Here is a 13,633-nt window from a genome sequence, read left to right as displayed (position 1 = left end):
GTGTGACATCCCATAAATTCCAAGAATTCCAAATGCAACAAAACCGTCCCTGCCAGAAGGAGTCAGGACTAAATGGGGTCTGTTATCACTCTCAAAACCTTTTCCCGAGCCAAGGTCTGTCCTAAATGACTTTCAGCATTGAGAAGGGGAGCGCTGGGCCTTGGAGCTTTGGCCAGCAAAGCTTCACCCAACCACAACCTCCAGCCCAGCAGAGCCTCAGCCAGCCAACATTCCTGGTCAAAACCTCCCTTGGACTCCATTAGGAATAATAAAAATCATCACCAAACAATAGCAAGCTCTAGGAAATACTCCCAAAACTTCCCTGGAGAACGCTTTCCAAACATCCCGTTTGCACACCACAAGAACACCTCCATGTCCTGAGGGCTCCGCGTCCCCCCTGCCCTTTGGAATTGGGGTTTCCCAGCGCCAATCCCACATTTTGGAGTCAGCCTTGGCTCGGCAGGGGACTTTTGGAACCCTGGAAATTCCTCTGGCTGCCTTGGAGGACTCGAGACCTTGGCAGGGGGCTTGGAGACCTTGGCACAGAGTCAAAAAACACCTGTGCCTTTGGTTTTAGCCCTTGGAAAAAACAATTACCGACTTTACATGAAGAATTACAAGTCAAGAGAGTTTAAGTAGAATAATAGTTAGTTTGTCATGGGGTGAAAATGTAGAATTTTGGGGTTTTTTAGAATGGGGGTTCAGGAGGCAAGAAGGAGAAATCTGGGCATGTCCTGTCCTTCTCCTCCTTCTTCTTCTTCTTCTTCTTCTTCTTGCCCTCCATCTCCTGCTATGATGGTGGCAGTTTTGGATTGGTTTAGAGTGGAAGCTCACTGTCTAACATAGGTGATGGGTATTGGGAAGTTATTGTAAATAATGCACACGTAGTTTTTAGTATAGAAAGTTAACACCGCCCCGAGGGCGGCCAGTGTGCCTCAGCCTGAGCTGCCAGACAGACCTGCAGTGGGTTGGAGAAACAATGACAGAGATGAGAAACAATAAACAACCTTGAGAATGAAAACAAAAGAATCCCGACTCCTTCTTCAACCGCTGGGCTGGGAAAAGAGGCTCGCGCGTATCTCAGAGTCACTGCGACCAGCAGAGATTCTGAGAGGGCACAAAGAGAGCGGCAGAGCCCCTGGGAGCTCCTCCCCTGGCAGAACAAGGCCCTACTGATCGGAGGGAATCCGCCCCGCTCCCATTCACGCCGCAGCTGCAGCCTTGGGAAAGGGCCTCCCATTCAGAGCTTCCGTGCGGGAGCGACGGACGGGGGTAGGATGGTCGGGACGGACGGAGACCAGAGACCTCCGAAGCCAGGCCTTGGAACTCGTGGGTTATTGCAAAGGGCGTGGGTAGTTTATTGCAAAGGGCACCAAGCAGGGGCCCTGCTTGGAGCTGCCAGCCACAGCTTGGAGCAGACCCCAAAGAGGGAGAGAGGGGTAAAGAGAGTGATAGAGAAGGCAAGAGCGCGTGTCAGAACCCAGGAAATCTCTCTGGCTGCCCTGGAGGGCTCGAGCCCTTGCCCGGGGGGCTCAGAGACCCTGGCACAGAGCCCAAGACCCCTGTGCCTTTGATTTAGCCCTTGGAAAAAAACAATTACTGACTTTACATGAAGAATTACAAGTCAAGAGAGTTTAAGTAGAATAATAGTTTGTCACGGGGTGAAAAATAGATTTTTGGGGTTTTTAGAATGGGGGTTCAGGAGGCAAGATGGATGAATCTGGGCATGTCCAGCTTTTCTTCTTCTTCTTCTTCTTCTTCTTGGCCTCCATCTTCTGGGTGATGGTGGCACTGCTGGATTGGTTTAGAGTAGAGACAGACTGTCTGACATGGGTGATAGGGATTGGAAAGTTATGGCAAATAAAGTACACCTAGGTTTTGGTATAAAAAGACAACACCGCCTCTGAGGTGGGCAGTGTGCCTTGGACTGACCTGCTGGACAGATCTCAGCAGGTTGGAGAAAGAATGTTATAGATGAGAAACAATAAACAACCTTGAGAATGAGAACAAAAGAATCCTGACTCCTTCTTCCACTGCTGGGCTGGGAAAAGAGACTTGTACACATCTCGGGGTCACTCTGAGCAGCAGAGATTATGAGAAGCACGGTAAAGAGGATGAGAGAGCATGGAAGAGTAAAAAGAGAGCAAGGTTCCCGTTACAATACCATAAATCATCTTCTGTGTTGAATATTCTGATTCTCACTAATCAATCTAATACAAGATACAAATCCTACAGCATTTGCATACAGCCTGTATGAATCACTACATTACCATCCTGTGTTACATTTTAAACCCTAAAATCTCCTCTTTGGGCCCCTTCTGCCAAGCTGCAGGGTCTGCTCTGACCCCTGGGCCTGTCTGCAAGCAGAGGGTGTTGTTCCATCAAAAGGGGATCACCTTCAGCAGCCACACCATTGTTTTCCAGTTGTTCAGTAACTGAGGGATCTCAGAGCTTGCTTTCATTTCAATCTCACTTAGAGTTTCCATATTCTCAACATCTTTTGCCAGGCAATCATATTCATAAGGCTCTCCTGTTTCATCTTCCCCAGCATCACATCCCGGGATTTCAGAGCTGCCTGGGGAGCCAGCGGTGCCGGTGACAAAGTGCTCTTGGAATTAAAACGGGTCACAAAGCCCAGCCCTGCTGCTCCAGGCACTACCAGGAATTTAAATGGGAATTACATCAATTTTTGTGGCCTCGTGTTAAATGCAAGCCAGGCACTAATGGCACATGGATGGAGATTGATTAGGAAATTAATTATTAATGGCTCCAACATAGCCCAGTCCTCACAAGGTGCTAAACCAGCAGGAAACACACCCTGGGCTTGATAAATGACTGGGGCAAGGCTTTCTCAGATTGAGCACAAACCAAGCACTCCTTAAGTCATCTTTAACACGCTTAATTAGACCAGGCTGCCAAGCACTTGGACCAGGGAAGCTGTGGCTGCTCCACCCTTGGAATGTTCCAGTTTCAATGGGGTTTGGAGCAACCTGATCCAGTTAGCAAGGTGTCCCTGTCCTGCAGGGCATGGAATGGGATAATCCCAAACCAGCAGGAAACACACACTGATCTTGATAAATGACTGGGGCAAGGCTTTCTCAGACTGAGCACAAACCAAGCGCTCTTTAAGCCATCGTTAACACTCTCAATCAGACCAGGCTGCCAAGCACTTGGGCCACAGAAGCTGTGGCTGCTCCATGCTTGGAATATTTCAGGCCAGATGGGGTTTGGAGCAACCTGGGAGAGTGCAAGGTGTCCCTGCCCTGCAGGGAGTGGAATGGGATAATCCCAAACCAGCAGGAAACACACCCTGGGCTTGATAAATGACTGGGGCAAGGCTTTCTCAGACTGGGCACAAAGCAAACACTCGTTGAGTCATCCTCAACACTCTTAATTAGACCAGGCTAATTAAGGCTAAGCACTTTGGACCAGAGAAACTGTATTTGCTCCATCCTTGGACTGTTCCAGGTTGGATGAGTTTTGGAGCAACCTGGGAGAGTGGAAGGTGTCCCTGCCCTGCAGGGAGTGGAATGGGATAATCCTGAAGGTCCCATGCCACCGAAACCATTTTGGGATTTATTCAAGGATCAGATGAAGATGTTGAGGGAATTGGAAGGGGTGGAGTCCCTGCTGCTGCCTGGGATGGGGAGCTGAGGCTGGGATCACACGGGGAGGAAAATCCATCTGTCATTCTTGGAGCAGCCCGAAAAAATCCACTGCCAACGTGTCATAATTACAGTGAGACAAATAGAGGTATTTAGGCTGGATGTATGGAATTGAGGAAATGTCACAATTGGCTTTAGGGATTACTGGAAATGCAGAAGAAACCCAATAATTTAATAGCAATATCAAAGTACAGGCAGCAAGTCATGTCCTTGACAAGGCTCTCAGCTGTGATGAATGGAAATGAAAGGACATTATTTCCTCCAGTTTGGGGCATTATTTGAAAGGCAGAACCGAAGTAATAGAACATAATTGAATTATATTTTTATATCCATTGCTGTGTGTGCATCCATTTCATTTACAGCCAGCATTTCTTGCAGGAACACAAAGCCAATATTCCTAACGAGACACGCGGTGCTCAGAGAGGAAAGGTTTGAGCTCCCTGCCAGGCTGGAAGCAGCATTCCTGTAACTATTTACTCCAGAAAGTTCAAACAAGAGTGGGTTGGAACTCCCAAATTTCGAGTTAGAATCAGAAAATCACAGAATGGAATTGGGAGGGAGCTTAAAACTCATCTTGTTCCACCCCCTGCCATGGCAGGGACACCTCCCACTGTCCCAGGGTGCCCCAGTGTCCAGCCTGGCCTTGGGCACTGCCAGGGATCCAGGGGCAGCCACAGCTGCTCTGGCAATTCCAGCCCAGCCAGGAATTCCTTCCATAAATCCAACCTAAGTCTCCCCTTCTTCAGCTCCATTCCCTGTCATCTCTTTTTTTTTTTTTTTTTTTTTTTTTTTACTGTTATTTTACAGGGGAAAAATCAACTTTTTGTTGCCCACCCTGCAATAGGGCAGGCGCTTACTTTTCATCATCAGGCCATCAAAAAACTCAAATTACCCCTAAAAATATAAACCCAGGGAAAAATAAAAAAAAAAATCCTAAAACTGAACAAGCAATGAAAATCTCTTTTATATTTTTCTGTGTTTATCCCCTGCTGCTACAGAGAGATCCCAGTGGAAGTTGCACACCACGTGAAAAGAGGAAAAAATTCTTCAGCTAAACAGTCCTAGAGTTCTAGAACAGTTCTAGTTCTAAAAATTCGTGTTTAGGCAAATAAACCATATTTATATTAATCTCATAATTTCTTTTTTACTTACTCTCCCTTTTCTCCTATTTCCTTTTCGCTGCCTTTAAATTTCCAGCACTTCCAGGTCAAGAAGAAATAAAGAGAAGTTTCTCAAATCCCATATCTTTCAGGTTTGTGTTCATTTTTTTGACTTGACACATGGAATGACTGAGGTAAAATATTCCCAGAGCAGCTTTGAGCATTGCAGTTGCTTTAGGATCATCATGGAATGGCTCCTCATGGAATGGTTTGGGGTGGAAGAGGCCTCAGGGATGATCTAATTCCAACCCCTCGTGTCACAGGCAGGATTTAGGGTTTTCCCTGGCACACAGGAGAGATTTCCAGCTGGCAAAATACCTGGATCTGTTCTGGGACAAAGGGGTGGCTCCCCCCGTGCAGGGCAGGTGTCCCTTGAAGGCCAGAGCCACCCTTGTCTGTGTCCCTGAACCTCCCACTGGGGTCCCTGAGCAGTCAATGCTCCTGTCGGGGATTAAAAAGAATAAAAATCCTATTTTTCAGTCTGCCCTGAGCCTGTCCCTGAAATAAAGAGGCTTAAAGTTGAGGCAAGAGCAAGATCATTTTGTCTGTCAAAAATGGAAAACTCTGAGGTTCAGGGAGCAGAGTGGGGAGTTACAGGATAGAAATGAAGAATGGAATTATCAGAGAATTGTAACTTGGAATATCCTGAGTGGGAAACATCCACAAGGATCACAGAGCCCAACCCCTGTCCCTTTCCAGACCCCCAGCAATCCCACCCTGGGCATCCCTGGCAGCTCCTGCAGCTCTGGGGCTGTGCCCATTCCCTGGGCAGCCTGGGCAGTGCCAGCACCCTCTGGGGGCGGAACCTTTCCTTAAAATCAAAAACTATGAACAAATATAACTGTAAATCACATTTATGAAGGTTTTTTCAGCTGAGCTCAGTGTTTATATATTCCCAAATATCCACACAAGCCAATCCAGGTATCCCTATCCCATTCCTCAGTGGAATTTCCCTTTTCCCCCCTCCTCTAGAACTTTTCCAGAATCCCTCTATTTTTCCAGCTGGGGCGGGGGGGCTGCAGCTCTGCTGACTCACATCTTTATGCTCCTTTTTCTCAGGATTTCAGCTGCTCACAGTGACCCCAAGATGTGTTCAAGCCTCTTTCCCCAGTCCTGCAGTGGAAGAAGGAGTCAGTTCTCAAGGTTGTTTATTGTTTCTCGTCTATAACATTCTTTCTCCAACCTGCTGAGATCTGTCCAGCAGGTCAGTCCATGGCACACTGCCCACCTCAGAGGCGGTGTTGTCTTTTTATACTAAAACCTAGGTGTACTTTATTTGCCATAACTTTCCAATCCCTATCACCCATGTCAGACAGTCTGTCTCTACTCTAAACCAATCCAGCAGTGCCACCATCACAGCAGAAGATGGAGGACAAGAAGAAGAAGAAGAAGGACAGGACACACCCAGATTCCTCCACCTTGCCTCCTGAACCCCCCCTCAACACCTCAAAATTCTCCATTTTCACCCCGTGATAAATTCACTCTCATTCTACTTAAACCTTCGTGGCTTGCAGATCCTCATCTAAGGTTGGTGATTTTTTCCATGGGTCAAGATCAAAGGCACAGGGGTCTGTGACTCCGTGCCAAGGTCTCTGAGCCCTCGGGCAGGGTCTCGAGCCCTCCAAGGCAGCCAGAGGGATGTCCTGGGTTCCAACACCTTTTCTCCTGGGTGCTTTTCCTCTCCCTTTCCCAGCACTTTGGTGCCTCTTGGGTGGGCTCCTGCTGCCGTTCACGCACCGAGGTGGCATCGAGGATTCCAGCGGGAGGAAGGGAGGAGGATCGCAGCTTTTCAAGGCACTTCCTCACTGCTTCTGCTCGGGACAGGCTACAAGAGCTCCCAGCTCCCACACTGGAGATATTCATTCCGTGGGGTGTAAGAGCCTGAGTGAGGATGTGGGACTGCAGGGGCTCTCCCAAATGCAGTTCATTGGATCCAAGGTGTCCCAGCAGCCCAGGGCCGTGGGTGACAGAGCTGTGCCCACAGCTGTCAGCTCCAGCTGCAGGCAGCCCTGGCACCCTTAGTTTAGGGTACAGTGCATTAGAGACTTTTCTTTGCTGAGCATCTTCATCCAGTAGAACCAATCTATCCCTTGACTTTTACCTACAGCCCATCATAACTGCTGTAATTCCCATATTCATGGTGCTGCTCTCCAATCACTCAAAGTCAGCACATTACAGTTTAAGCTGGAAGTTGTTTCTCAGTTTTCTTGCACTGGAAAATTCTGAGACCTTTTTTCTCCTTGCCACATTCGCTGCCTTGTTTGCCTGTGCTCTCTTTGTGCTTGGTGAAAACATCTTCTTGTTTGGGGTGGGTTTATCCTTTGCTCTAAGCCATAAAACCCCTTCTAACTCACAGACCCTTTGCCTCCTTGGTTATCCAGTGAGGCTGGCTCAGCAATTCTTTTCTTCTCTATCAAAACTTGCTTCCATCTCTATTCCTTCATCAGACTCTACATTCAAAAATCTTTCTGCCAAGCACACACACATCTGTGAGACTTTCTTGTCAAACTTTCATCCTTCCCAAGAGTGGGGATTTGATCCAGAGGCGCTGAGGGAAGCAGGATCCTCCCTTTGGCAGTTTAAACCCAACATGGAATTGCCCCTTCCCTGCTGAATTTAGATCCATGCAGGATTAAATCCATGCAGGATTAAATCCATCCCAGCCACGCCAAAGTCAGGCCTGTAAGCCGAGGTCGTGGATCCAAGAGCCCCCAGATCACAATTCCTGCTTTCCAAAAATAGAAGGGATGAGTTGCTCCTCAATTCCCCGAGTGCAGCTCTGCCTGAACAGCTCCAGACACCTCAGCCCAGCCCTGCTGCAACAGCAACATCCTAATTAGTGGATTAGGGCTGGCTGCCTAACGAGGAGCTGCCAAGGAGGGACCCTCAGGCTTCTGGAGGACACGGGAACAAACATCAGCAATGTGCTCGGGAAAAGGGAGCTGGGGTCCAGGGATGTATGAAAAGGGAATTTGTTGGGAATGCAGGGGAGCAGCTCTGGTTGGACCCGGTGTCTGTGGGGCTGGGAATGTGGAGAGCTCTGCATTCCCACAGGGCTGGGCTTCTCCAAGGAGATCAGCAGGACCTGGGGCACTGGGATGATGTGACCCCTAGGGAATAAAGGAAACGTTCTTTTTACACTCATGGAATTGTTGAGGTTGAAAAATGCCTCTAAGACATCGAGTCCAACCATTCCCAGCCCTGCCAAGGCCACCACTGACCCCTGTCCCCAAGTGCTCCATCCACAGGGATTTAAATCCCTGCAGGGGTGGGCACTCCAAACCTCCCTGGGCAGCTGTGCCAGGGCGGGGGAACCCTTTCCATGAAGGAATTTTCCCAGTATCCAACCTGAGCCTCCCCGGGTGACACTTGAGGTCATTTCCTCTGATCCTGGAGGTTTTCACATGGAAAATGGGAACCCAACCTCCCCCGGCTGTGCCCTCCTGGCAGGAGCTGTGCAGAGCCACAAGGGCCCCTGAGCCTCCTTTGCTCCAGGCTGAGCCCCTGCCCGGCTCCCTCAGGGATTCTGCAGCCCCTGCCCAGCTCCCTCAGGGATTCTGCAGCCCCTGCCCAGCTCCCTCAGGGATTCTGCAGCCCCTTCCCGGCTCCCTCAGGAGTTCCTGAAACAAGACACCCACACTCCCAACAGGGAAAATCATGCTGCAAAGGGAAAGAGGGAAAGGGAAAGAGGACAATTCCTCATTCCAAGCCAGGACCAGATTCCCTGTCAGCCCTGCAGGGAGCCAAAACCAGCCAGGATAATGGGATTGGTGGGGCAAGGTTTAGACAGGACTGAGGGATCCCTTGGGATCCTTTCCAGCCTTATTTCCTATTATTCTTTTTAGCTACAGAATTATCCTGGAAAAGCTGTGGCTGCCCCTGGATCCCTGGAAATGTCCCAGGCCAGGATGGGACAGTGGAAGGTGTCCACCCTGGGCCAGTGGGAGTTGTCCCTGCCCATGGAACTGGATGAGATTTAAGCTCCTTCCATCCCAAACCATTCCGGAATTCCATTAAATCATCCACCTGCAGTGCTCAGCTCGGAGCACCCTCAGGATTTCCAGCCCCTTCCATGCAGATCCCACCCACCTCCCCCCAGGAATGCCAGGAAATGTGAAGAGGAATATTTTTTTCCCACCTTCCATAATTCCCTTTGCAGTGCATTGTCTGACTGACGGGAAACAAAGCAAGTTTATCACGACAGGCTCCAGCCTAATCGAGGGATTAAAAGTGAATTAAGCCTTTTTTAATTTGTCTCCCACCACATGCCCCAGACAGAGCAGCAGCTTCAGCTGTGATTTCAATGGGCTGTGGCAGGCAGCTGAAAAATCACGGATTGAAAGACTCATCTTGCTCGGGAAAAGTTCCTGGGCTGGTTTATTTTCTCCTGGAAGCTGCCAAAGCTCAGCCTTAATTTATGGATTAATGATCACCTGCACGAAACTGGCTGCTAATAGACAGAGTAATATCATTTCCAAATGAATCAGTGCCACCCAAGCTGCTTTGTGGAGCGAGATAAAAGCCTGATTTGCTTTTCCTCAATCATGTTACAGGAGCTATTCTGAGGAGCCCAGAATTCCCGTGGTTTTCTGGGTAAATATCCTGCTTTTTCTCTGGCATTTTGAAACAATGAACGCTCTTGAAAAGCTCCATTCAGGTTATTCTTAGCTCAGAGTGTCGCATGTGCCATTCAGCAGGAGCTGGGGGTAAAATTCCCTTTTTTTTAGGCCTCCCATGAAAACTGGTGACACCATCAGCTGTCAGTAATTCCTCTTTGACACTCAGCTGAGCTGGGTTTGGAACAGCAGATCCAGGGATTTCTGCACGAGGAGGAATTTGTTGCTGCTCACAGAAACCTGAGCAAAGCACAGTCCAGGTGGAAGCAGAGAGAATCCCAAAATCATGGAATAGTTTGGGATGGACGGGGCTTAAATCCCATCCCAGCCCAGCCCTGCCATGGGGCTGCTTCCCTTCAAATGTCCCATATATTGAGATAAGAAATTTGCAGATTAATTGCTGCCTTCAGACACAAAATCAGCCTCAATGAGCCCCTCTCCTTTCTGCTCCAAATTATTGTTTGCAATTGTCACCTTGGGCTTTGGCCTGTGCATGGTGACACCTCTGGGGTGGCTTCCGCTGCCCCATTTCCAGCCCCTACTTTGGGTTTTGGGGCTGGTTTTGTGTTTTAAACTGGTCTGTGCTGGAAAAAAAAGAAATGTTTTTGCCTGAAAAGTGAGGTCACAGCATTGGAGGAGGGGGCTGAGGATCCAGGGTCTCACGGAACAGCTGGAGAGAGGGGATTGTCCCCCCCTCTGCCCTGTGCTTGGGAGACTTCACCTGGGAAATTCCAGCTCTGGAATGCTCAGCACAAGAAAGTTGTGGATTTGCTGGAGTGATTCAGAGGAGGCCACAGAGCTGCTCCAGGGCTGGATCCCCTCTGGAGCCAGGCTGGGAGAGCTGGGAATGCTCCCCTGGAGAGGAGAAGGCTCCAGGGAGAGCTCAGAGCCCCTGGCAGGGCCTGAAGGGGCTCCAGGAGAGCTGGAGAGGGACTGGGGACAAGGGATGGAGGGACAGGAGCCAGGGAATGGCTCCCAGTGCCAGAGGGCAGGGATGGGTGGGAGATTGGGAATTGGGAATTCCTGGCTGGGCTGGGATTGCCAGAGCAGCTGTGGCTGCCCCTGGATCCCTGGCAGTGCCCAAGGCCAGGCTGGACACTGGGGCACCCTGGGACAGTGGGAGGTGTCCCTGCCATGGCAGGGGTGGCACTGGGGGGGGTTTAAGATCCAATCCAAACCATTCCATGATTCCATCAAATGCAGAACAGCCAAATTCCCCCATTCTGATCCCACCAAGTGCAGCTGAATTGAACACACAACCACAGCAGTGACGATAAATCTGGGACATCCTTGCACCTCTCAGGTATTCCCGGCTCTCCATCCCATCCCTCCAGCTTCCAATTAAATCCCATGGACAGGACAAGACTGAAACAGCTTCAACTTCAGGCTCTGATTTTCATTACTTTGGATTTATCCTGGATTCCTCTGGATTTACAATTTCTCTAATTTCTCCTGAGTTACACCGGGTGAAGTTCAATTGAAGAACTTCTCTGAGGTGCAGTTTTATTAAATAAGCAAAGTTTTGGTTTAGAGTCACCCCCACCTCAGTCCCTGTCCTTAATGAGCTCCTGCATTAATCACTTTGCACATCTAATCCTGCCCTCGATGCTTGTGATCTAATTCCTCGTGGAAAAAAGGGAATCCTTGTTATTTTCCAGGCTTGTTTACTTGGGAAATTACCCCAGAAAAGACAATTTTCTCCCCAAATATTACCATGGCATGTGTAAGTGGCCATAATTTCTTCTTTTGGCAAAACTGCCCCAGGATCACCCATCCTGGGCTCAGGCAGTGAGAGTTTGCTGCTCCCCAGGTCCTGGGACTAAACTTCTTTGAAGATGAGGCTCAACACAAACTGAGACAGCAAAGTTATTCCAAAGAAAAAACCCCATCCCAAGGGAGTGGGATCAATTCCCATGCTCTCTGCCATGGATGAAGGTGGATGAGGGTCAGGAGTTGCTCCCAATTCCCAACCCCAGCTCCCATGGAAATGTTTCTCCTGCCAGGAAAGCAGAGCTCCTCATGAAGTTCAAACCTCACTTCAGGATATTTTTTTTTTTTTCCGTGAAAAATTAATGGGAGTGTAAATTAGGGCCTTCCAAGTCATTTTCCTGGATATCTTCTGAGCAGACCATAATTCCTTGGAGCTGTCCAAGGGTTGTGGACAGCAGTGGGAAACCTCAGGTCTGCTGTCCACTCAGCAGTTCCAAAAAAGCTGGAGGCAACTCCTTGGAATAAATCCCTGAGGATGGGAATGATGGGAAATATGGAAGAGCAAATAAAATTCCTTGTTGATCTCAGCCATGCTCAGCATTTTAATTTTGTGTTCATATTCTCCCTGATCTCAGACACAAATTATTCAGGCCTAACCCACCCTAATCTAACCTGAAGTCTCCAAATGTCCCAACACTTCCTGTGGAATTGTTATCCAAAGCACATTCCCCTGAAATTCCTGATTAGTCAGAAATCCAAGCTCAGTTTGGCTCTTTGGTGGGAGGTTCAGAAACCATTTCAGACACATCCTGTGTTCATCCTGGACACGGAGCCTTTAGGAGAGGTAAAATCTGGGATTTCCATCCTCCCCCAGCATTCCCAAGTGCATTCCTTGGGATTGACCCCTGGTGTTAACAGCCACAATGAGAGGGAGAGACACAACTGACTGATCCATACAGAATCACCCCAAAAAACAGAATAAATTCACAACAGATTCCACAAAATGGAAACAACTTTTCCATGGATTCTACCTAAAGGCCTATAGAACTTCCCACGAAAGGATTTCAACACATTGGAAATATCCAATAACCCCTCAGATATTCCCATTTGGAACAATTAAATCTGAAAGGAAACATTTTGGTTGGAATCAATGAAGGAATTGATGTTTATGTCGATGTAGGAAAAGGTCAAGTCAATCCCTGCAATCAGTGCCAGAGTAGAGAAAGGTTGGGGTTTTCCCATGAAATATTTTGTGGAATAAAAATTCTAAAGTTTCAACAGCAGAGGGAAATCAAGGAACTATTGGAGGGACTGCAGAGGTGATGGAGGGATCCATGGAGCCTCTCTGCTCTGGAGCCAGGCTGGGAGAGCTGGGAATGTTCCCCTGGAGAGGAGAAGGCTCCAGGGAGAGCTCAGAGCCCCTGGCAGGGCCTGAAGGGGCTCCAGGAGAGCTGGAGAGGGACTGGGGACAAGGCATGGAGGGACAGGAGCCAGGGAATGGCTTTAAGCTGGAAAAAGGGAGATTTGGGTGGGATACTGGGAAGGAATTCCTGGCCGGAGTGACCGGGACAAGGGGAAATGGCTTTAAGCTGGAACAGGGTAGATTTAGATGGGATATCAGGAAGGAATTCCTGGCTGAGAGGGAGGTGAGGGGCTGGGATGGAATTGCCAGAGCAGCTGTGGCTGCCCCTGGATCCCTGGCAGTGCCCAAGGCCAGGTTGGACACTGGGGCTTGGATCACCCTGGGATAATGGAAACTGTCCCTGCCCATGGCAGGGGCGGGAATGAGACGGACTTCAAGGTTCTTCCCACCCAAACCATTCCAGGATTCCCTGGAATGAGCCCCAGATTCCTGAGCTGAGTGCAGCCAGGGCAGGAGGTGCTGGGGCTCACCAGTTTTGTTGGAGAGGCGGAAGGACACCATTTTATCCGGGATGCTGCAGACATTCCGCACCGAGGCGATGCAGCTGTAGTTGGCGTAGTCCTGAGGTCGCAGATTCTTCAGCTTCAGGATCTTGGTTTCTCCCTGGAAAAGGAGGAGAGCACATCAGGAAGGGGCAGAGGCAGAGGAAAAATGGATATGGATCTGGGATTTCCATCCTCCTCCAGCATTCCCAAGTGGGTTTCTTGGGATTGACCCCTGATGTTACATCCCCAAGTGTCACCGTCATGTTTTCTGAAAAATCCCTTCGCCAGGATTTCTTCTCCTGGGAAGCTGAGAAGCCTCAGAGAAAAAAGGAAAGCAATAATTATCTCATTTACTTCTCCTGTGTTTTGCTGCTTTGGAATGTGGTTGGAGATTGTTTATCCAACAGGTGAATTGTTTTTACTTGGTGACCAATCACGGTCCAGCTGTGTCAGGACTCTGGAAGAGGTCATGAGTTTTTCTTTAGTATCTTGTTAAACCTTCTGCCTGTATCCTTCCTCTTTCTTTAGTACAGTTTTAGCATTCTTTTATATAATACCATAAAATAATAAATTA

General features: G+C 48.9%; 1 protein-coding gene across 2 annotated transcripts in view; it reads right to left on the bottom strand.

Annotated features, from left to right (window-relative positions):
* MDGA2 (MAM domain containing glycosylphosphatidylinositol anchor 2) overlaps nucleotides 1–13,633 on the bottom strand; it is a 213,676-nt gene that overhangs the window by 97,877 nt on the left and 102,166 nt on the right. For both annotated transcript variants that reach the window (XM_066552387.1, XM_066552388.1), the window contains one exon: nucleotides 13,045–13,177. In XM_066552387.1, coding sequence (XP_066408484.1) covers nucleotides 13,045–13,177 — 133 coding nt within the window. The remainder of the gene's footprint in view (nucleotides 1–13,044; nucleotides 13,178–13,633) is intronic.

This window comes from Molothrus aeneus, chromosome 6 (genome assembly GCF_037042795.1).
Source record: "Molothrus aeneus isolate 106 chromosome 6, BPBGC_Maene_1.0, whole genome shotgun sequence".
Taxonomy (NCBI): domain Eukaryota; kingdom Metazoa; phylum Chordata; class Aves; order Passeriformes; family Icteridae; genus Molothrus; species Molothrus aeneus.
Note: the sequence above shows the minus strand (reverse complement) of the source record. Positions and strands in the feature narration are given on the sequence as shown.